The following is a 23,544-nucleotide window of genomic DNA, read 5'->3' as shown; positions in this document are numbered from 1 at the left end:
CAGTGAGTATATGCTGGGAATAAGACATGCTGCTATCCAGAAGAACCTCAAAAGGCTGAAAGAATGGAACAGGAACTTCACAAAGTCCAAGAAGAAATGCTGTAACATGGCCATGGCACTGCCATGCCATGGGAGCTCTCCCCCTGTTGCAGCAGCTCTCAGGCTGTGCCCATTGTCTCTTGTCATGTCACCAGTGGACAGAGACTGGCTCTGTCCCCTTTGCACCCTCCTCCCCTCAGGTGTTTCCTGGGTTGATGAGATCCTCCCAAGACTCCTCCAGTGAAGAGCCCCAGCTCTCTTGTCCCCTCCCCATGAGAAATGATCAGTCCCTTCATCATCTCTGTGCCCCATCTCTGAACTGTTTCAAGCTTCTCGTGTCTGTCATATGCTGTTGAGCCCAGAAATGGACACAGCCCTGCAGGTGTGGCCCCACCAGTGCAGAGCAGAGGGGCAGGACCCCTCCTTCAATCTGCAGGCAGCACTTTGCCCAGTGCAGCCAAGGACATCCTGAGCCTTCTCTGCTGCAAGGGCACACCTCTTACTCCTGTTCAGCCCTGTGTGCAGCAGGACCCCAGGGCCTTTTCTACTGAGCTGCTTCCCAGCTGGGTGGCCCCCAGCACACGGTGGTGTATGAGGCTGCACCTCTCCAGGTGCAGGTTGGCACTTCTTGTTGAACTTTGTGGAGTTTCTGTTGAGGTCCTTCTGGATGGCAGTGTGACCCTTTGAAATGCCACTCATCCCAGCTCAGTGTCACCTGCCAGCCCTTGAAGGTCCATTCTGCCCCATCATCCAGATCATTAATGGAGACATTGAGCAGGGCTGGAGCCAGCACTGGAATTCACCACCAGTCACTGGCTTCCAAAGAGCCTTTGTGCCACTGGTCACTACCCTTGGGGCCCCACCAGTACATTTTCAACCCACGTCCCCAGGCACATCCAGCTCAGATATCAACAGCTGTTCCAGGATCTTAGAGGTGACCATGTCTAAGGCCTTCCTGAAAACCTTGTAGGTCACAGAGTCAAAGGGCCTTTTGCTCATGTAAGTATTTTTACAATTCCCAATTGTCAGACTTCTCACTTCATCATGCTACTATTCACTGGACAGTTTGTCTCTGCTGATGGACTCTTTGAAGGGAAGCTGTGTCTGGCCCTGGCAGAAAGCACACCTTCCTGATGAAAAGCAGCCTTCCCAAAGCCCACTGAATCAACCTTCTCCTGAATTTCACTCAGCCTTGGATCAGAGCCACCATGGATAGATTAAAGAAGACCTCTCAGCCCTGAGGAATGCCAGTGTTTTAAAACTGTGTAAACTCTCACTCTTCTTTCATCACTGAACACTACCTCTTGCTAAGCTATTAAAGCCATATTCACATGCCTGAGAGATTTTGTGAGTGATTAATAACAATGGGATGACTGTTATTTAATTACAGCCAAGAGTATTAGGGAAAGTTATTAAATGGTGAAGGCACCTGCAGGACTGACTTCTCGGTATAGATCCTTTACATGGCTGGAGCCATATCACCAGATACACTGTGGGCATAATGCCTCTAAGGAATCTCGTGGAAGAATTAATTAATAAATGTTGAAGTGTGTTTGATAAAGGAAGTGATCACATGGGTGAGGTCTATATCCAAGTAGGTATAAGAAACTTAGTTCTGGCTTCACTGATAGTCATTTGTCTTCCATCCAGCTGCTTTGGGATAATATCCCTCAAGGTAAGTCTTTCTGGATGTTCTATGGAATAAGGGAAGCAGGAAGAAAACAATGTAGAATAAGCTATTTGTGACTTAGAAGTAATAGACAAAAATATAGGCAAGAGATTTGGTAAAATAGGCTATAAATATTTAGAGCTGTTAGATTTATTATCTCACTTCCTGATGAAATATTACAAGATTTTCTAATAGAAATGAATTCCATATTTGAACTCAGAAAAGTAGGTAATAGTCAGTAGGTACATATTTGCAAACTGATATATATATATATATATATGTTCATTTATCTGGCTGTAAAAAGCTCTATGCCTGACTTACCTGGAAAATTGTTCTAAATTTAAAGTAGTTTGTGACTGTAGTTAAAAACCAATTAATCATCTTCCATTTAATGAATATTAGTGCAACACATTTAGAAGAATATTTTACACACGTTTCTTGAAGATCTCCAAATAACATAATATTTCTCATTAAGAAAATTTATTATATATTAGATCAGTCTCAATACAGATTAGAATAAATGTTTGACTATAAATTTTTGTGATATGAAACAAATAAAATGGAATGCAGATAAACTGGGTTCCACAGATGTATTATCAGAATAATTCTTATTTTGCACCGTGTTTCACAATATCATCATTTAAACTTAAGAATTGTTTGAACATACTTCAATGTTCTGTGAGATGAAGAATGATAAGAAAACTGTTTGCAAAACAAAAGAAACTGCAAGTGCACCATTTTATTCCTACAAGGCAGATTCATAGGTTCTGTTGACTCAAAGCAATACCAAAATAAATATTGTTATTCAGACCTTTAGAGAGCATGGTAAAATAAGGATATATAAGGCTCATCATTCCTGTAATATGTGCATTCACTATGATAAGGGTAAAAACTGAATTTTATCAAGCAGAAAGATATCTAGGTTACAAAAAGAATGATTTCCCAAGATGGTGTCCTCCTAGCCCCAAATTGAAGAGATAACATTCTGTCTAATATTTTACTTAAATTTACCAGGCACACCAGTCTGCTGTGTGACCTTTTCCTTGTCTTTGGATTAAACAAAAAATGATTGTATTTCTGCTGCTGTCAATGTCCATGGTGATTTACAGTGGTAAGTGGCAATGTACTTTTATGATTATTTGACATTATGTCAAAATACTATTTTAAGTACGAGCATTTGGAAACAATCCCTTAGAAACACACCTTCTTTCTCCTCAAATTCTGGTGTTCAACACCCAAATGCACTTGAAGATATTTCTTTATGAATTTATTTAAAAATATTTTTCTCAGGACTTGTAGTGAAGCAGCAAAACATGTAGTGGGGTTAAAAATACAACCAAAAATTTGCAACTTCTTCTTGCTAGCATTTTGTTATTATTTAGGTCATTAAGATTCCAAATGTATAAGTTTTATATAAAGAGATTCTACTCATTAAATACCTTTGTATGGTCTTAATTCTCCAAACCATTCAGTGCATCCTGAAATATAACCCATGTCAAGTTAAAGCTCCTCTTCTGAATCTTAGTGTGGATAGGATTTTTCATACATAACTCTTTAGCTTTTATTGCCATGAGTGAATGAACTTCCCAAAGTCAGGGATAGGAAAACATCTCAAATTTCTGCAGTCTCTGCACTGTGTAGGAATGTCAGTAAGAATTATGATGTACAAGAAAAGAGAAGGACTCTTAGAAAGTCTATCACTATTTCTGGTCAATCCAGGGGGATATTTCTAAAGGGAAGAGAAAATTCAGGACTCCAGCATAGAAAAATTCTGCACTGGTCTTCATCAACTTCACCAGTTGCTTCTCTTCTGAGGGGTTGCTTACATCACAATTCAGAAAAGAAACAGGTCTAACAAAAACCATAGGCTAAAATGATGAGGCTGAACCTTAAGACTCCGACTGTACAGAGGGAAATCAGAGATAATAGTCACATTTCCCACCGTAGTGGCAGCAAATGCCAAAATTCCTCCACTGTTTATTTATTTTAAAAAAATGTATTTTATATTGTTAATGCACTTAAAAATATCTGGATATTCATATATTTTTCTGACAAAACATTTGAAGAAAATCTCCCCCAACTCTACAACAGTGGTCAGTGTTTAGTTTCTTTCCCCCTAGCTAAATGCAATCAGAACATGAAGATTTAAAGTGTTACCTTGTTTAGACTTGGGGAGGATTGTTGATTTATATTTCCGTGATATTTATTCTGCTGATCTCTGCTTTGAGACTGAAGCAAATATCTGTGCATGAAATAGCATTTTTGTGAGGAATTAATGTGATTTGCCTTGAATAAATCAAATAGTTTGGGTTTGCTGCACCCTGACTTTTTCTGGCATAGTCGAGGTTTTTGCTTCCCAAGGATTATAAGTGCATCCATGCCCTGCATTAGGACATTTTAGTGAGCCATGGCTAAAAAGACAACTGGAGGTGCAATCATGTTTTTTTTAGGCACCATTTCAGGAAACTGTTGTCAGGTAGGAAAATCACAGGTGTATTCCAAAAATAATTTTATATGTAACTGGACATTAAAAGAAATTCCATGGATAAGGTGCACAATGGGAAAGCCCAAGAGCTGATGTATCATACAAATCTCCTCAAAATGTACTGAATTTTTAACAGATTTTAGAGAGAAGTGAGACAAGCTGACATCCCCAGGGTCTTCTGAGATTTAAAGGATTGATTTTTATAAAAAAACCTTTCACTGCCTCAACAGGCAATGACATAGTTCCAAACACATGATACCAAAAGAGGAAAAGAGATTAATTACTCCAGAAAGTATTTTCTCCTTGTTCCTCCCACCCCCGATTTAAACAAAAGTAAGCAATCTTGTTAGCAAACATTGGTTCATTGATCTTGACATGGTGACAATTAGAAAAGTTTTTCCTTGTAATGAGAGGATTAGAAGAGCCAAAGATTTACCAAACTGCTGAGCAAACTTCCCTCTCTGGGGGAAGCTTCCAACATTTATGTGTTAATTTGGTGTACACAGTTCAGTTTGCTCAGAAGAACTAACTGCAAGTGAAGGTACTGGAGCAATCACAGCTTCCAGTACCCCTGGAATATGGTTCTGTCAATTTTCTCCTGTGATGCATTTCAACTCTATGGGAATTCCATGTTTTCCAAATATCTTGCTAAAAGAACAAAATAATTAATGGCTGTTCATCAGCTCTTAGTTTGAGCCATAGTGTTATGCAGTGTGTTAAAACTGGCTCCAGTTGCACTTGAGAGAACCTGGCCCAGGTGACATTTGTCATTGCAGAGAAAATACAGGCTTTAAGCCAGAAAATAAGGGTTAGTTTTTCTTTAGCAAGCATGTGTACAAATACAGCATTCGGTGCAGGTTTTTTTGCACCAGTATTTTGCCTGAAGCTGAATTCCCCATGGCCGTGAAGTTTTCAACAGACTTGTTCTAGTTCTGTGAAAAGACCAGCCTTTATTGGGAGATTGTTTCTGGTTTGTGGAAAGCAATTTGTTCTCCTTAGTCCTGCTGCAGAGAAGGATGCTTTTGATGGATTGCTGTTTATCTAATAGTTTCCCATCGTGACCAAAAATTTGAGGAAAAAGAATAACACAAAAGGAAGCACCTCTTCCTGACTCACTTAATCCTGTATCCGTATTCTGCAACTGAACTTGAGAAATAAATTGCTGGGAGCATAGGACTGTTACCATGAAAATCTTGTTTGCACCACAAAAGTTATGGGCATCCTGAGAAAGCACTTATCTATGATCTTGGAAAAAAAAATAAAAAATCCTATTTTTCCTAATCCTTTGCTAAACATAGTTAATCCTCCTATCTAAAAACCTCACTACTCTGCTTTACTTTTACACCTACATTTATTGCAGGGAAATGTAACAGATGAGCAAGACAACTTGTCAGCCCTTTCCCAGAATTTTTATACAGAAAAGGACAGTTTTCTTAATGCCAGTTATTCTGAGACATAAGTGATGCCATGAATTTAACATTTTTTCAGTTTTAAATATTTAGATTCTTGAGACAGTAAATACCCTTTACTTACTACTTTTTTTTATTTTAAAGCCAAGGTTAAATAAATCCAAAGTAATACACTGTCTTCTGAAATCATGCAGAGGAAAAGAAAAGGTTACAAAAATGGGAAGAGAGAGAACAAATATTAGATTTTACTCTAATTCAGGGCTTGGCCAACAGAAAAAAAATGAAAGTGGAATGAAAATAAAAATACGCCAAATCTACCATGTCATCTTCAAAAGGAAGAAGAGAAAATTAACTTAAAATATAAAGAGTTATAGGAAGAGAGACGATGAGGCAATGAGGCAATGAGACAATAATGCAATAGCCAAGATGGACTCAGAAAAACCAAATCACTGCAAATAACCCCATTTCACATTATAGCACAGGGTTACAGACTATTTGGGACATAAGTGGGCACTAAAGCAATTTTGTATAATTCTACTGATTTGTCCCAGTAAGGGCTACTGCTCAGATGAGAACAGGAAGGCAAGGGTTAGCTCATCCTGAGAAGCAATACCTGTTTAACAGAGACTGTATTTTGAGCTGAAGAGGATGTGAATTACCAGTCCACACCAGTCCACACCAGTCCAATTCTGGGCTTCCCAGGGTGGGGGTGGAGCTGATCAAGTACTTCATGTCTTTGATAAATCAGCTTACCTGTGTAGGAAGATATTCAAAATACCTGCAGTATGTCATAATGAAATATATATTGTTGGTTTATTGTGATCATTTGGGTTTTGCTTTTTTTGTTTACTTTTAAATCATTTTCTTCTCAAATTTATTTGCTGAGGTAGGTGGCCAAGAACTGAAGCCGCCAGCATTCCTGCCAGAGCTGCTTAACACACCTGAAAGAATCTTGAGTAAGAAAGGTTTAAGCTTTACTTTCTGCAATATTGCATGACAGTGGGAATCCTTGTACTCCAGAAGCTAGGAACTCATCTCAAAATGGTTTAACAACTGAAGTGAGACCAGGGGAAGTCTGGGGACAGTTATGGCCATTTATTTTTTTAAAAAGTAAGCGTGGTTTGTTTGTTTATTTTTCATTTAGACAATGACACACTCTTCAATGGAGTCTTTCAAAACGTGGAAAGTGTTGCATTATTTTTTGGTACGTACTTGTTCCAGTTGTACTTCTGCACTGAATAGAAATCCAGTGGGTTAGTTTTTTTTATATATTTACTAAGATGAAATGGGGATTTTTGCAGATGCAGATGTCCCCAAAGACCACTGTAACACTAAACAGTGCTGAGTGTCCAGCACTGCCAAGTCACTGCATTGTTTGGGCTCCGTGTTCCTGCAAACGTCACTCGTGTGTGTCCCACACCTGCCTTATCTCCACTTACCAGGTGTTTTATGCCTGTTCTCTTTCCAGACTGCCTGGGTTCTCACTTCACCTGGTTGCAGTCCATCTTCACTAACTTCCCTGCCCTTCTCAACTTTGTGAACAAAATGAAGTGTGTCACTGGGTTTTGTCCCAGGGATTTTGAAGACTACGGCTGCTCCTGCCGGTTTGAGATGGAAGGGCTCCCCGTGGATGAAGCTGATGAGTAAGTCATATCCATGAGAGGTCCTTTTCTGCCCTGAATGGCAATAAATTCCCTCATGCTCTGATTATTCAAAGCTTAACACCTGTATAAATGATTTAAAAACAGTAATAAAAAGATAGATTTATTTAGGGGTAAATAAGACCCACACCATCTGGCTCTAGTGAGAGGAAATGTAAACTCAGGCCAGGACAATCAAATAGTTGTTCAATTATATCAGCAGGAGATGTGAAAGGAAATTCAAAGAGAATCAAGATACATCCATGTCTGTGGAGAAAATGAGTTTTACAACAATGTAATGTATTAATTCCCTGAGTGAAGACAGCAATGGCTCAGAAAGGGCTAAGCCTATAGACAGGTGGAAATTAATCCATCCACTCTGCAGCATGGGATGGCAGGGAAAATGGAGATCTAACCCTGCTACTGGAAAAAAGCAATGGAACTTCCATGTGAAAGGTTTTCTGAACAATTGTGATGACATCCTGAAATGGGAGCTCCAGTCAGTTCAATGGATTGATACCCAAGAGCTGAGCACCTGGACTTTTGCTTCACTCAGCTTCATTTTAATGCAGAGCAGCACAAACCCAGAAACTGCAGAAACATCCATCAGCAGGTTTGTCCTGAGAATCATCCACAAAGCCAGTTTGTATTTACAAATTGTTTTGCAGCCCTGGGGTGAGGTTTCCTTACTAGCACAGAATTCCTACTACTGTGTGCAGCAAACAGAGACTGATTATTGTTTTGCCACTGACAGAGTTGTGCTCTGCATTCAAGGGAGCCTCCAAACCAGTGGCTTGTGTGTCTTTCCCAGAGACAGTTCCCACAGTGTTGCAATTGTTTTTCACTGACTTTATATCTCAAAAATTGTTTTTGCAAATCTTGGGGCTTGTCTGCCATTTCTGTTCCATAGAAAAGGGCTCAGTGCCCCATAGCAGGTTTTTAAGGCATTGGAAATTACTAATGTCTGTAAGATCCACCTTTTTTCCATGTCCCGCAGTAGCTCATTGTCATATCTACATTAGGAGCCTACTTTACCTCCACAGACCTTGTGAAAGAGAAGCAGGCCCAGAAGAAAATCCACGTCTTAAAATGTCTTGCTTGCAAAGGGTAACTAAGCAAAATTTTGCTTAAAAACAGACTAACTTTTGCAGTAAGTGTTGATGTAATTGTGAATCTCTAAACAAGAAATGCAGAGAGTTTCTGTTAGACTTCTTTTGCAGTTAGAGGAGCTTTTAGATGCTAACATCTCACTAGACCTCAGATAGAGTCAGGAGAGTGTTGAGACATCACCAGTTAGGTGTTTAAAACCCTGTTCCTGATGGAGCTCACAGATTTCTGCCTCATCTCTGGAACAATGCACAGTAGAATTCGTGGTGCAGAGGAGCCATCAGGCCTTTCTACTGAATGCTATTTGCCCTCAGATTTTTAGAGAAATTCCTTTGACTCACAAGTAGTGTGATCATTATTTATTAATACAGTCAGTGATTTAATATGAAATTCTTTCTAAATGTAGGAGATGAAAACGTGCATGTATAGCCTAGAAGGGCTCCCTAGAAGGGAGCCTGGCAAGGAGTAGGTGTCAGCTTTCATGGCAGCAGGTGCTGGGTTTGGATGTTCTTGTTGTCCTTGCCTTCAGCATTGTCCAGGCCAAATGCAACTCAATAACCAAGCTGTCTTTTGAGTCCATTTCTCTGAAGTGAGGGTATTTCAATCTGAATCTAACAGCAAGACCCTTTAATCTATGTAACAATTTTACCTGGGGAAAACGATGGCGGTTTGACTCATGCTTCATTTACAGCTGATGTCAGTGCACAGAGGTGTTGTGCAGATGATTTGTCTGAACAAAGAGCTGAAGAGAGGAGAAAATTGAAGAAGATCTTATTGATTCAGTTGACTTTTTATTCCTATTCAAAGCTTAAGTTGCCCTGTGGGCAATTTGAGGTTGGCAGCACAGCAGGGGCGCAGGAAAACACAAGGTTTTTGACTGCCTGTGTTGTATAGAACCAAGATTAAACTGTTTTACTCCAGTGTGAGAAAAAAATATTTTGTTGCCCTTTTCCATGGCTAAATAACGCATTTCAATCGTGACTGTTGCATAGAAGTATAAGAAATAGAGGATAAAACTACATATATTTATATAGTCCCAATCAGACACAGGAATTCACACTGCAGAGCCATTAACCCTCCAAGAGTGTCATGTTCAGTGTAGTTCTCCAAATCTGCAGGGAGAAAGGTTGGACAGGATTGGATCCAAGATCAGTAGAGCTGACTTGTGGGGCTTTGCTTGTTCAATGAGCTGACAGTGCTGAGGGGAAGTATTTGTGCACTGGTAGTGGATTTCTCATTTAAAATGTCTATAAAGCCCTTGCAAACACCTGGGTAGCACAGCAGGACAGAAATGTTTGGTCACTCACAGCAGCCAGACCTGCTCCCACCACTCAGTTTTGCATGCAGTGCTCCCACCACTCTGACCCAGGGAAAAGCAGCATTCAACCTTTCCTTTGTCTGGGGATCACACCATGGACCCCCTTTTCTCCTCAGGCATCTTGTGTGGTTTTGTGTAAGACCCACATGGCACCTCTGCAGTCTGACCCTGAACTGAAACGAAGTTGTTTGAGCTCTCTGTTATTTCCTTTTTCAGATGCTGCTTCCAGCACCGCAAATGCTATGAGGAAGCACTGGAGATGGAGTGCACATGGGACCCAGCAAAGATTTCTGCAGATTTCAGCTGCTCTACTAAAAACCTGACCTGTGGTGAGATTGTCCTGTCAAAAGAGCTTAACACTGGAGCTTCACTGTGACCAGAAGTTTATTCTGGTCTACCTACCAAAAGTCATAGACAAATTAATCAGAAACCATCTCCACTTCCCAGAGCTCCTCCAACAGGCAGACTCTTCCTGGGGTTTCCCTTACTTTGCAGGAACACTAAACATTGTTTGAGATGTCTCCACACATCAGAAATGCAGCAGATGCTGAAGAGAGACCTGAAAAACAACCTTCTGATTTTTCTGCATTTTGAGAGAGCAAATTCTTTGTTCAGAGGGTCACACACACTTCTCAGCTACAGCACTATCACCAGTGAGGGCAGAGGTTGTGAGTTATAACAGGAGCTATTCATGCAACGCTGGTACAGGCCTGACAAGAGTGCAGTGGGATTCTTTAATGTATGTAATATAATTTTTCATCAAGTACTGGCTCTTAGAAAAGACTATTTGCTAGAACATGGTTTGAGAATACCAGCAAAGAGGAGCAGAATCCCCAAACTAATACCCTTATGTCCCATTTATCTGATCCAACAAAAATCTGATCCAATTTCCATTTCTTGTTCCAAATTAAAACCATTTTTTGCTATTAAGGCAAATCTCTAATGGTCCAAGTGCATTTAAATATTGAAAATGCTTTTTAAGATCTTTCTATATAGTCCCCATCACAAACACAAAATAGATGTGTGACAGCTATGAGAAGTCTTTTTTTTTTTTTTTTTTTTTTTTTTTTTTTTTTTAAACTCTGAAAGGTAGGAGATTTTGAAGAGGGAAAATAGTATTTCCTGGGAAATTGTGTCACATCCTTTATGTTTGGAAGAAATTCTTAATTTTGAGAGTGGTGAGGCATTGGCACAGGTTGCCCAGAGAAGTTGTAGGTTCCCCATCCCTGGAAGTGCTCAAGGCCAGGTTGGATGGGGCTTTGAGCAACCTGTCCTAGTGGAAGGTGTCCCTGCCTTTGAATCCAAGCTGTTCTAAGGTTCTCTGGTTCTTTATAAGTAGCAAATCGTACCACACGTGAAAGGCTTGGATTGTGGACTATGACTTCTTGAAGTTAGGAGGAATATTTTAATGAAGTCTGTGAAATGTTAAATGCAGTATCAACTGGATTAAGTTTTCCATGGAAAAGCTAGACCATTGCTCTGTAGTCCTCAATACTCTGGAGACACAACCAAAGAGGCAATAATTTATTGACAGCCATGCCAAGCTGCATCAACTGGTGTTTAAAACAAGAATGGGACTATGAAACTTGACAATGATTTGCATGGAGAAGCACAGTATAAGTAGGCATGCACTAACAAAATACAGACACTAACCTTATAGGGAGGAAAAAGCAGAAGGTGAAAAAGATTTTTCAAAAGCGTCTTGTTTGGATTTTTGTTTTGTTTCCAGAGTCTGTGGATCCTTGTGAACAGTTCCTCTGCAACTGTGACAAAGATGCCATTGAATGCTTTGTGAATGCACAGATTAACTCCTCCTTGAATGGGCTGGATGTCTCCTCCTGCCCATCTCCAGTTACAGGTAATAACAGGGATCTAATCGACTGCCCCCTCCTGCCAGATTTTCTGCTGGCATCAAATGTGACCAAACGAGAATGAAGCAGGAGCTGAGTGCTTTCCTGCCATAAATCTGGTCTCTGTTTCAAGTGTCCATCCATTTACTGCTACTTGGGTGAGCACCAGGAGAGAAGGTGGTGGCAGACTGATTGCTACCCTGGAGCAGGGCCAGGAGACGTTTCTGAGAGGGGGAAGGGGGCTGGAGCCCAGGGGGAACGAGATGAAGGCTCGGGGGAGATCTTTTTGCTGTTCTCAGTACTGAGTAGAGTGTGGAGAGAAGATAAAGACAGACTCCTGGAGGTGCACAGAGACAGGACAAGAGGCAAGGAACACAATTGCATTCCAGTTAGATATGAAGAAACCTTTTTCTTCAGGAAGCTTATTTTGCCTGGAATGTATGAGTGATACTTGTGATGAGGTCACTAGCAGGAAATGCTGAAAATATTGCTAACCCAAATCTTCCCTTAAACCATTTAAAAACTGTTTGGAAAAGCAAAAACAGGCGTACTCTGTTCAGTTACTTGATTTCTATTCTGGAAGGAAAAAGTCCCTGCTAAGGATGAAGGGGATGTGTCATGCACTGATCTGTAGTCTGTAGCTGAAATTACAGCCTTGCAAGACCAAATACCTGCCCCATGGGAGCAGGCCTGGATTAAAAACTTCATTCATACGGGTTGCAATCAGAGCATGGCAGGGGCAGGACCTCTGGGCTCCAAGGCTGAGGGAGATGTGAAAAAGCAGCATTAGCTTTTCTGATACTTTGGCTCACAGCCTTCAGTGCTAAAGGACACATGCACACACCTGTATCACATCCTGGATGTGTGCATAGCCTCCTGAATGCATCAAGGAAAGAGAAAATGTCCCAGGAAGGTTTGCATCAAAGCCATATTGTTGTCTTTTTTTAAAACGGTAATCTTTCACAGTAATATACAGTATGGTAGATCCAACACACTAAAAATAAAGGGGAAATTGTTTGATGCAACAGGAAAATCATGCTGGTTTTGTCACTGCTGATAAAGGCAGATTCAATTTTAGTTCACTGGATGCCTTTGCTAATTTTATGTGCCATATTATAATTAGTAGAATTTAGTATCAACAAGGTATAAATACAAAAGTAATTTTAATACTGCTCCTGTAATTATAATCATATTTAGAAATAAATTCTATTCTGATGACTCTGATCATATTATGCTGTGATGCAGTCTAAGAAGCACCATAAACCATGAGTTTCTGGAGTAAGTTTTTTTTTTTTTTTTCAGAGTTGCTTCATCAAGGGACTGATGAAACAGGGGCTGTGACTGCATCTGTGGAAGAAGGTTTGCAATTTAGAGAGAAAAAAGCTCTGCTTTTAGCTTCCAAAAGCAAGATGTTTGCTTCCTTTCTGCCCTTCTAAAAGAACTGATGTAAAAGTAGATGTAATGTTTTGGTGATGGATTCAAGATTGAATGGGAAGGTGCAATTTTTCAATTTGTGCATCTAATGTGTTTAACCAGTGCTAAGAGTTAGTTTTCCAAGGGCTGAGAATGAACATTCTGCAACAAAAGCTGTTTTCACCAAAACGGCCTTTTTCCCCTGGGAACTCAGGTTGGAGCAGGTGAGCTGTTTGGCAGAGATGCCCTCTGTGTTGCCAGCCACTGGACCCAGAGCCAATTGCATGTTCCTTGTCTTTAAAAGATATTGAATTAATTAAGAATAAGCAGTAGCATGAGGAAATTCTGAGCATGATTTCTGCCAATGAGCCACCATTTTGGTGGTTTATTTACATGTAAGGAAGAGATCCAGGCTGAAACCTCCTCACCCTGGAGCCTCCTTGGTGAGTCTCTAAACCATGAGACCAAGTAGTTCTCATAACAGTCTTCCTTTTCTTTGCTACAATCAGTGGTTTTCTTATGAGGATTGGGTACTTACAAAACCTCATTGCTGCAGTGTGAGAATCTGTTCTCCTCTTGCCTGCATAGTAAGCACTGCAACACTATGAGGGAGAGGCCAGGGACAGAAGTACCCAAAGCCCTTGGTAGCTCTGGGAGGGGACACCCTGTAAGAGAGGGCCAAGATATGAAGTAGAGAAGGAGACCAGTTTTAGACTATTACCCAGTTTAGCTGCTGCACTCTTGTTTTGTGGCTCCCTCACAAGCAAAGCCACTCTGTTAAAGGAGGAGTGGCATCACAGCTTTTTGGAAAATGGACTGAGGGTGCTGGTCCACAGTTGCCTCAATAGGAGCCAGCATGTGCCCAGTGGCCCAGAAGGCCAATGGCATCTTGGCCTGTGTCAGCAACAGTGTGACCAGCAGGACCAGGGCTGTGATCACCCCTCTGCATCATGAGGCTGCATCTCGAGTGCTGTGCTCAGTTCTAGGTGCCTCATTTTCAAAAGGACATTGAGGTGCTGGAGTGTGTCCAGAGAAGGGCAGCAAGTCTCATGAGGGGTCTAGAGAACACGTCTTCTGAGGAGTGGCTGAGGTAGATGGGTTTGTTTAGTCTCAAGGGGGGACCTGAGTGCTCTCTACAACCACCTGACAGGAGGATGTTGTGAGGTAGATGTACTTGGTCTCTTATACTGCACCTGCAGGGAAACAATCAGAGGAAATGTCCTTAAGATGAGACAGAGAAGATTCAGATTAGATATTAGAAATAATGTTTTCACTGTTCAGGTGCTCAGACATTGGAATGGGCTGCCCAGGGAGGTGTTTAGGAGGCATCAGGATCTGCTGCTGGGTGATGTTGGCATAGTGGTTACAGGGGCAGTGCTGGGCTGACAGTGGGATTGGGTGACCTGAGGGTCTCTTCCTGTCTTGACAATTCCATGATTCTCTGTTCATAGACCCCATGTCTGCCAAGCACACAAGCAACATGCACTGGATATGTGCAACCAGACCACTGCTTAACCCAGAAGATCACAGAGTGGTTTGTGTTGGAACAAGCCTTAAAGATCATCTCATTCCAAACCCCCTGCTATGGGCAGGGACACTTTCCACTAGACCAGTTTGCATGTGGAGAGGTAGAAAGTAGGATTTTTTTGAGAACCTAAAAACCTAATTTCAAGCTTTAGTGCACTCCTCTGTGTGTGCCATTGTTCTAAGTGTTAATTCTGGAATATGAAAACCACATGGAATGTTTTTTTCTTATTAAAAAACCCCAATGTTTCTGACATTTAAAGGTTTGTGGGTTTATTTGTGGTTGTGGTTTTTTTTTTTTTTTTTTTTTTTTTTTTTTTTTTTTTTTTTTTGTAGCAGCAGATGCACAAGTGTAGGTACCTGAAAAGGCTTTTTGCTGAATTAGTGCTGGCTGTTCCTTCATATCTCTCCTGTATTATCAAAGTAGTTTTTTTCCATATTTTTCATTCTCGCCTAGCAGCAGCTCCAGGGTTGGTTCATGTTTTTCTATCTGTTTCTGGGACACTTTGTAATAGAAAATGGAACTCCTGAAGGAGTGAGAACACCTGTATTTGCACTTCTGTAGCAATCTTTTACTTCCTGAAAAAACAACTACTTCTTCTCCCTAATGAGACATAGTCCATTATAAGGCTGGAATAAAAACCTGTATTAGGTATTTCAGAAAGCTGAAAACAACACAGATAACATTTCTAATCAGTCTTTGAAGTAAACATTTGGAGAATCACTTACTATTTAACCAGTCATCTTCCTGTTTAAGCCCAGAGAAGCTTCAGCATTGACAGTGGAAGCTTCATGAAACCAAAGCTAAGTATCGCTGAGAAACTCATTCAAAGGCAAACAATTTATTCTTCACACTACAACATCCTAACACAGAAAAAAACGTGGGGATGCTTTTTTAGATAATTTGATAGCTATGTTTATAATTTATCAAAAGGTAGCTGAACAAATGAAAATATTTTTATAAGGTAAAGAAATAAGTTAGACATTAGGGAGCTATTTGGACTTACAGCTGCCCATCCATACCTGACTTTCAGTGCAGGCAAACACAAGGTGTTCACAAGGAATCCTTCTATGCACAACACTGGGATGCCAGACCTAATCCTGTTTAGTCTATTTGTCTGTCAAATGGACTTAATACTGAATTTTCCAATTCAGTCATATTTATGCTGCTTCTTTCATAGAATCATAAAATCCTGTGTTAGTGCTAGGTACATTATTTTCATGCAAGGAGATTAATTTGTCAGTATCACTTTGTCTAAAACCATCAATATGCCACTGAGAAAAGCAGGCAAGATAGACAGGCAAATTTCTATCCATGATATGTCTGCATCTTCCTGTTTTCAGAAAAAGCTCTTCTCAGCAGCCTGACTGTTCATACTGCTGGTAATGTGTTTCCTGAGTTTATATTTTCTGTTTTCAGCAGTGGTTTCTTTTGAGCCCCATGACATAGTCTTGGCAACTTCCAAAGCCAGAGGTAAGAGTCATTAAAATTTCGTTGACGAATTTGAGACTCTTGACTCCAGGACAAGACGGATTTTCTGTTATGAAGCTCTGTGGTGTCACAGTCAAAAAATCTTCAGCATAAGATTTCTGAATAATATTTCTTCTGCTGACATGCACATCCTTCAGCAAAACACTTCACATGTCCTAATTACCATCTTTATAAGTCCAGGCTGTTTGGTTAAGCTTTTTAATACTTTAAAGTAATTTCAGAAATGCATGGCAGAAATTCTGCTGGCAGGTCACTACCACAATGCCTCTGTTTTTTGTACAGTTACCTCAAGGGACCACAGAAGCACAGCTCCTGCTCCCCCCATCCTGTCCATAAAAGGTCAGTGAGCCTCAGTTTTCCTCTTTCTTTGACTGACACAGCAGTTCTTCATCTGAAAGCATCACAGTTAAAACTCTGCATGGTAGCAACAGGGCTGCTGGAGAATCAAATTTAGATCAGGGTCAGATAGCAGATACACAAACAATAAAACCTGGCTGAGAAGTATTAACTATTCCTTGCCTCCAGCCACTCATTTTCACTCTTCATCCAAGTATTTCTGAAAGCCTCTTCACATAAGGTTTTATGATATAATGGTTGTTTCTGTAAATTACATTCACAGCATCTGCTGCCAGAAGGGTTCATTTCGATTTTGCCTCCTCCTTTATTATAGATAATTTCATGGAACTCTCTCCCAGTCTAAAACCTGTTCCAGCTTTCACAGGTGTGCTTTGACCACAGCCTCACCAGTAGGTACAGCTGAAAATGGAGCACCTTGGTAGATCTGGAAGTTTCCTGGGGCCCCTTTTGTGTAGAAAGGATTATCCAGGTGGGCTGAAATCCACCAGAAAAATGTCGGAGCAAACTGCATATGGAGAGTAGAAAGCAGTCATTTTTGACTCTGATTACACTGTCTGAACAATATCCCTGTCTCCCACCCTGATGAATTTGGCATTGCTGTACTAAGCACTGGTTAAAATCACTAAATGCTCTCCTACATTAGCTTGAATGTATCAGAATATCTGTGTATTGTGTTGCAGGTCTGCATGGCTCCCAGGAGATTGTGCTATCTATTCTTAGCTAAGTGTAGAATTTCCCAAACTCTGGTTTTATTTTCTACATGCAGCATGAATCACTTTCATTTCAACATTCCACTGCTAAACAAAGTGGCATAAAACGTGCACCTTTCTGAGCTATCAAAACCAGTGTGTGACTATTGATCCCTTTCTGCCACCTTTAATGGGCTTTGCTGTGTTCTTAGCAGTGCTTTTATTTCTTTTAAACTATTCTCTTATCCTCTGACAGTTTATTTTCAACACATACTAAAACTAGAACAGCAGAGTGACAAGTTTAATGAATTTGAGTTTAGTCTAATTAATAAATTCAGCCAAAGAATTCAAAAGGGAAGATCTAAAAATATGAAAATACATACCCATTACTATTTTCCAAGTATTTATTTTGTGAAATGCCACATTGTTCACATTGACATTTAGAAAAAAATATACCATTTGATAAGTGTTTTCATTTACAGATTAGTTTATATTAAAAAAGGTTTAAAAAGAAAAAAATATCTTAAGTACCTCCAAATTCAACAAAACATTCCTGATCAACAACAGTGTCCTATAATCCAAAATCAAGTAGTAATCAATTTGTAGGATAAAGACTCTCCTGAAAACAATTATTTGTCAACTTATTTCCCCCTCAATATTTCCTTGTGGTTACAACCCAGTAAACCCTTCAGTCACTCAGCTCTGCATCAGTCAGATAATTTCCTCCTTTCACTGATGTTACTCTCAGTTTTAGAAATTTCAGTTAAACACTTTTTTAAGCAATTTACTCAGAAAATAACATCTCATGACATTTCACCTTACTTTATCTCTCATTACAGCTAAGCAGCAACCAACATGATTTTCAGCACCTGGCCCAGCTCTTTGTCTCAGAAAATAGAGAATTAAAAAAAAAAAAAACAACAAAAACAATCAGCAGTTAAACTGATCATAGTTAGCCACAGTCCTTTCTTCTGAAAGGCAAGAGATGTGAATAAATGACCAATGTGAATACTCTGCTTTTCCAGTTTTCCCCTTAGATATTCCTTCTCTATGACCATCAATTCCCACTCAGTCTGCCTGAGGATATTACTCTCACCAGCTATCTAAAATTAAAATCTTGCTGTTTATTTTCTGTTTCTTCTTCTGCTTTATTTTTTCTGCTTATTCAGAAGAAGATGGATTTATGGAAGCTTTGGTCCCAGTGGAAGAGATAACCACCTCCCCAGCCTCATTCCCAGGAGACAGCAACTCAATGCAAGTCAAAATTGTCCCCACCAACAAGAGTCCTGCAGGCACACCTGCAAGGACAAAAGGAAAAGGCAAGTGAAAAATGAATTACACCTTTTCTAATTTAGAGCATTCCCCTATTTCTGTTCACAAATATCTGAGGAGTTAGCATTTTTCATGGATATGTAGCAATAAAGTATTTTATTATTTAAATCTGGAGGTTGCATTATTATTTAAATCTGGAGGTTGCATACAATAGAGGATATATGACACTGACTGCCCTGGAAAGGGCAGCTCATTGCCACCTGACCAGGAAAGCTTAACTAGTCATTAATAAACAGCCTCCCACTAAGAATGAACACATTTATAGAAGACTGCAGTTGACAGTAGTTTAGTATATGCATTTTTGGACACAATCCTGAAAGAAGAGTTTATTCTACCTTCCCAAGTCTAATCTATGCATTTGTCTTCTCCAGAGACAAGCCCTGCAAGGAGTGCCCTGAGCACAGCTTCCTTTGGAAAAGCTCTGGACCTGGAACTGTCTGACAGACGACCTGCAGGAAAAGGTAAAAAAAGGGTTTTTTCCTCATTACAGCTGATGAAATATTCAGCAACCTCTATAATAAAAGCAGGTATGTATTATTTATAAAGATTATAGTTATTTTAAACCAGTTAGAGAAACACAAATGTATTGGTATTTAGAAAAACAGGAGGTGGAGACATCTACAAAACTTTCCATTACTTTAACTTCCATCACTCTTTTGCCAATATGCTACCAGTAACACTTACAAAAACTACTTATTCGCTTATAAGTACATTTTCATATAGTGCATTATCGAAAATGAGCTCAGGGACTGTTTCTCCCTGCTTTTGTTTGTTGGCAGTAATAGAATCACATATTTAAATTACTTTGTTTTATAAGCAGCAGCAGCAATAGGAACTTTCTTGCTCTTCATTCTGACCTTTTGCCAAAGTCTTGCCAGTCAGGTTTTTTCTCACCATTTCTGATTCTGTTCCAATTTCTGCTCAGAGATCCCAGAGATCCTAAGACATTTCATACCTGTCACAGCTATAAATCCACATTTAAGGACTGTCCCACCTATCTTTTCAGATTTCTCAATGGAGAGAAGCAGCCCTGGAACTGGAAAAAAAGCAGAAGAATCAAACCCACTTTTCACTGAACTGGAAAATTTGATTTTAAAATACCAGCTTTTAGAGAGCACAGATCAATTCCCTGAACCTGTGGTTTATTCCATGAATTAATATGAATGAGTCGAGACCCAAGAAGGCACATGGGAAGACAGGAAGTTTACAGGAGCAGGGGAACAGCCTAGAGCTGCAGAGGGAGAGTTGGGATTACTCATGGGAGAAAGGAGGAAGCAGAGGGAACAAAAGCCCTCCCTCCATCCTTCTCCTGCAATCAAACCATCAGCCCCTTCCATCCTTTCCCCAGCAAAGTCCCAGGAGAGGCCCCTTTGATGTCTTTTTCCTGATATGGAACACTGTGTTCTTTCAAATCATATGAGTAATTATCAAAATATCAGCTCTGCCTGAGTAGAGGGAGCCACAGAGACATTAGGATTGGGATTTAGTGATGCCAACACCTCAGCAGCATTTGGTCTAGGGGCACTACAGCTCAAACTGGACTGTATTTCAAATGAGAGCAACAACAAAAAAATTATTATTTCCTTCAGCAAAACATGGCCATTTCCCAGCTATCACTATGGAAGAACAAGAGGTTAGGACTGTATTTTCTGAATTGCCAAGGCAGAAGCTCTGAATACTCAACTGAGTTTGAATAATCCAAAATAAAAAATTACTTGTGAAAGAAAACATGCTAAATATTCTGATTCAGTCCAATTTGACTTGCATGCTCTATCTTTATAGGGATCTCTCTCCCCTTCAAATACTGCCTTGCCCTTTTGCTGTCTTGCTCAGTCAGCAGTATTCTAAGAGCCATAACACATGGACTGAAGTAATAATTTAAAGATGGTAAAATGTTTTTCTTCAAAGTTTCTGATAGCTCTGGAAACACTTCTATCTTCACAAGAGAGCCCTTAACCAGTGAAAACATGATGTGTCAAATAATAAATCTGCTTTGTAGTGTGCGAGCGATTGACCTTTCTGCGAGAGAGAGGACGTGGAGGAGCGGAGACGGAGCTGCCCCAGCTTGGAGCAATGCTCTTCTGCCTGACTGAGCGGTGCCCAGAGGAGTTTGAGTCTTATGGCTGCTATTGTGGCCAAGAGGGAAGAGGTGATCCCACCGATGCACTGGACAGGTGTGGGCTCTTCTGTATGTGCCATTAACGTTATGGGTGTTATTGTGGTGCCCACGGACCAAGGAAGATCAGTATCTCATTTTTTGGGCATTGTGTAGCTAGGTAGCAGTAGTCAAGCCACATTTTGGGGGAAAGAATCCACTTAAATATATAAAACACAAAATACTCTAATATATAATACTCTAAACCACATTCTATTGTTGTGTCAATGTTTTGGAGAGGACTTAGTTAAAATAAGAAAGGAGAACAATAGAAGGCAAGCAGAGCAGGAAGAGGAGTACATCAAATGGATGAGGATAAAGGTCACAGCGAAACTTGGCTAAGTGGTGGCTTGGAAAGTGACTTATGAAGAGAAGAATTAACATCCACCTGTCCTTCAGAAGGGAGCAGAGCTGGATTCTGTTAGAGCTGCAGCCAAGAGCCAGCATGGCTGATGATGAGGGGCAGTGCAGAGAATTCCACATATAAAAGCACCTCTGGCAGTGTTGCATTTACAGCTAAAAATCTCTTCCTCTGTGGAAGCTGGTAACAGTTGGGGCACATCAGGTCTAAGTAGATCATACATCTTTTTCCTGCATTCACACACAAACAAGAGTCCATGCATGAAATAATGGATTAGATGATGGCATCATCTGGGTATCATGATGAGGTTTTCAGATTTCCAGCCAAGAATTGAACACTGGAAGACACTTCTCATGGCAGATTAGGCCAGGGTTACAATTGTAATTAACAGAGGTGTGTTTCAATTTTAAGACACATAAACACATTATATGAAAGGAATTAGGAAGAGGGAAGTGAAAGTAGGAACAGCTTGGGTAGTTTTTTGTTCTTCATTAAAAAAGAAAAAAAAATCCAGGGTATGAAAACTAAATTTTTTTTGTTTTAATGGATATTGAAAATAAAGACACACAAATAATTGTGAGCACTCTGGGATTCAGAAGAAGTAAGTATTTTTAATTTACTTCTACTGTTTATTTTAGATGCTGCTTCTCTCATCACTGCTGTATGGAACAAGTTAAGAAACTTGGATGTCATGCAGAAAGAAATTTGAGATCTGAAGTTGTATGTTTTGATCACACACCAAAATGTAAGCTTGTGTGAGAGGAAATTCTCATGTCCTGATGACAGCACATCAACATGACAGACTGAATAACACAATGACAGAGCTGCTAGAGTCGAGTACAGAGACAGAAATATTTAGCTTACAAAAAATTAGCAATGTTTACTATAAACTTGAACTTTTTTCCTAGTTGAGACAAAGGTTATTACATTGCTGTGTATGTGACCAGATCAGGCTGAGAAAATTACATTCAGACACTTTATAATTATGGAGAGAAGTCAGTTATTTGTGTATTTACATTCACTAATTCAACTAAAGCCAGAACCTTCCACTGCCCAGCACCTTGGTGTCAGGCCTTTGTTTAGGTAATTAATGGTGACTTTGGAGACTAAAATTCATGGCAGATTTGAAAATTTTATTTTCAAAAGCTCATTTAGCTGTGGCAAATTACACATGAAGTAAGTTTAACAGCTTTCAAACATTAATTGTGAGACTTCCCTTTCAGGCATTGGCCAGAGCACGTGTGAGAAGCTCCTGTGTGCCTGCGACAAGGCTGCAGCTGAGTGCATGGCTTCTGCCTTCTTCAACGAGAGCCTGAAGCTTCCCCATGGGCAGGAGTGCCGAGAGGAGAAGGTCTCCTGCCCTGGGGACCCTGCTGCAAGGCCTCCAACAGGCACAGAAACAGGCACAGGGGGTTCCAGCTCTGAGGAGAGCAGTGAGGAGGAAGGAGCCCTGCGGAGCAGATTCCGAAGAGCCAAGAGAGGGACACAGCATCACATTGGGAACTCCAGAACTGTGGTACATGAGGGCAAATAAGCACCCACCTCCATGGGCTTGGGAAGGGGCATGACAGTGGCCAGCCACTGAGTACCTGCCTCCTCATCCTCTACATGCTGCCTCACACTCTCCAGCACACCCATGATGTAATCATAGACTAGGATTAGGTGTTTGGCTGTATTAACTCCTTACTGTAGCGAGGTCAGCACTATGGACCATCTATCTAGGTCAGATGTTACCTTAAATAATTAACAGTGTTCTTTATAATTCCACTTGATTTTTTATGTAAAAACCAAGTATTCCAGGTTTTTAATTAAACCAACCTGCAACTACTCCAACTCCTACTGCAGATATTCTTCCTTTACTGAGCTTAGCAGGAAACACCCAGAAGCAAAGTTAATTACATGAAAATGAGTTCCTTTTTTCATTCCTGTCTATGGCTGTGTGTGACTCCCTTCTGAAGGCAAGAGGGTCCAAAATGCTGGACAGGCCCCTCTCAGTGAAGCCTCTTTCTTTGCTGGGGCCCAAGTTAAGGACATGAGCAGGAAACTTCCCAGCCTGGTACAGCCCTTGCACTGTTACTCGTTACTGCTCTTTCATGTTGGGGGTGATGAAATCACAATTTCATCAAGGGTGATCAAAGAGAGTTCAGTACCTTGGAATAGCTTATCAGGAAATGTGGAGGACAGATAATTTTTTCCCCTATCCTTGCAGGACAGAGACAGTCTCTCAATGACTGGCTCCAGGTTCACCGCTAGAATTTGGGCTTTTTTAGCAATGGGATGATCAGCACAACACCAGACCTATTTGTGTCAAATGGGATTCAGATCTCTCACATGGGCAAGAAGGTCTTGGCTCATGAGCTATAAGGGCTGACTGACAGGCTTCAAAACAGTTTTAAAGGGAGAGAGGTGTAATATCAGGCCATGACAAACCTCTAAAGATTCCTTCCAACCCTTTCTATGATTCTGTAACTCACCAACACTTCCTAGAACAAAAAAAGTCGCTGCAAACTTCCCAGTAATTCAGCTGCTCTGAAAGGTTTGGAATTCTTCTTCATCATCTTGTTCTACAGGGCTGAACTTTATCACCAAAGTATTCCTACAGACTGATGACTGTATGGTCATGCTGGGTGCAGAGATGCTGCCTGAGTTCGTCCAGATCCTGCAGCAGTTCACTAAACCCCAGCATCTGATCCTGCGTAAACCA

The 23,544-nt window shown here is 40.4% G+C and overlaps 1 protein-coding gene across 1 annotated transcript; it reads left to right on the top strand.

Annotated features, from left to right (window-relative positions):
- Positions 1-727: 727 nt before the first annotated feature.
- Positions 728-22,575, top strand: OC90 (otoconin 90). The gene is given in 17 exon segments (XM_066341062.1): positions 728-1,005; positions 1,588-1,616; positions 2,723-2,754; positions 2,756-2,819; positions 6,493-6,558; positions 6,747-6,806; positions 7,071-7,245; positions 9,884-9,996; positions 11,397-11,525; positions 12,820-12,876; positions 15,875-15,928; positions 16,229-16,285; positions 18,162-18,311; positions 18,696-18,785; positions 20,324-20,498; positions 21,479-21,585; positions 22,064-22,575. Coding segments are annotated over 17 exon segments (1,947 nt in total). The 3' UTR covers positions 22,375-22,575.
- Positions 22,576-23,544: the final 969 nt, after the last annotated feature.

The sequence above is a fragment of the Sylvia atricapilla genome, chromosome 1, assembly GCF_009819655.1.
Source record: "Sylvia atricapilla isolate bSylAtr1 chromosome 1, bSylAtr1.pri, whole genome shotgun sequence".
Taxonomy (NCBI): Eukaryota; Metazoa; Chordata; class Aves; order Passeriformes; family Sylviidae; genus Sylvia; species Sylvia atricapilla.
The sequence above is the reverse complement of the archived record's forward strand: the minus strand, read 5'-3'. Positions and strand labels throughout refer to the sequence as shown.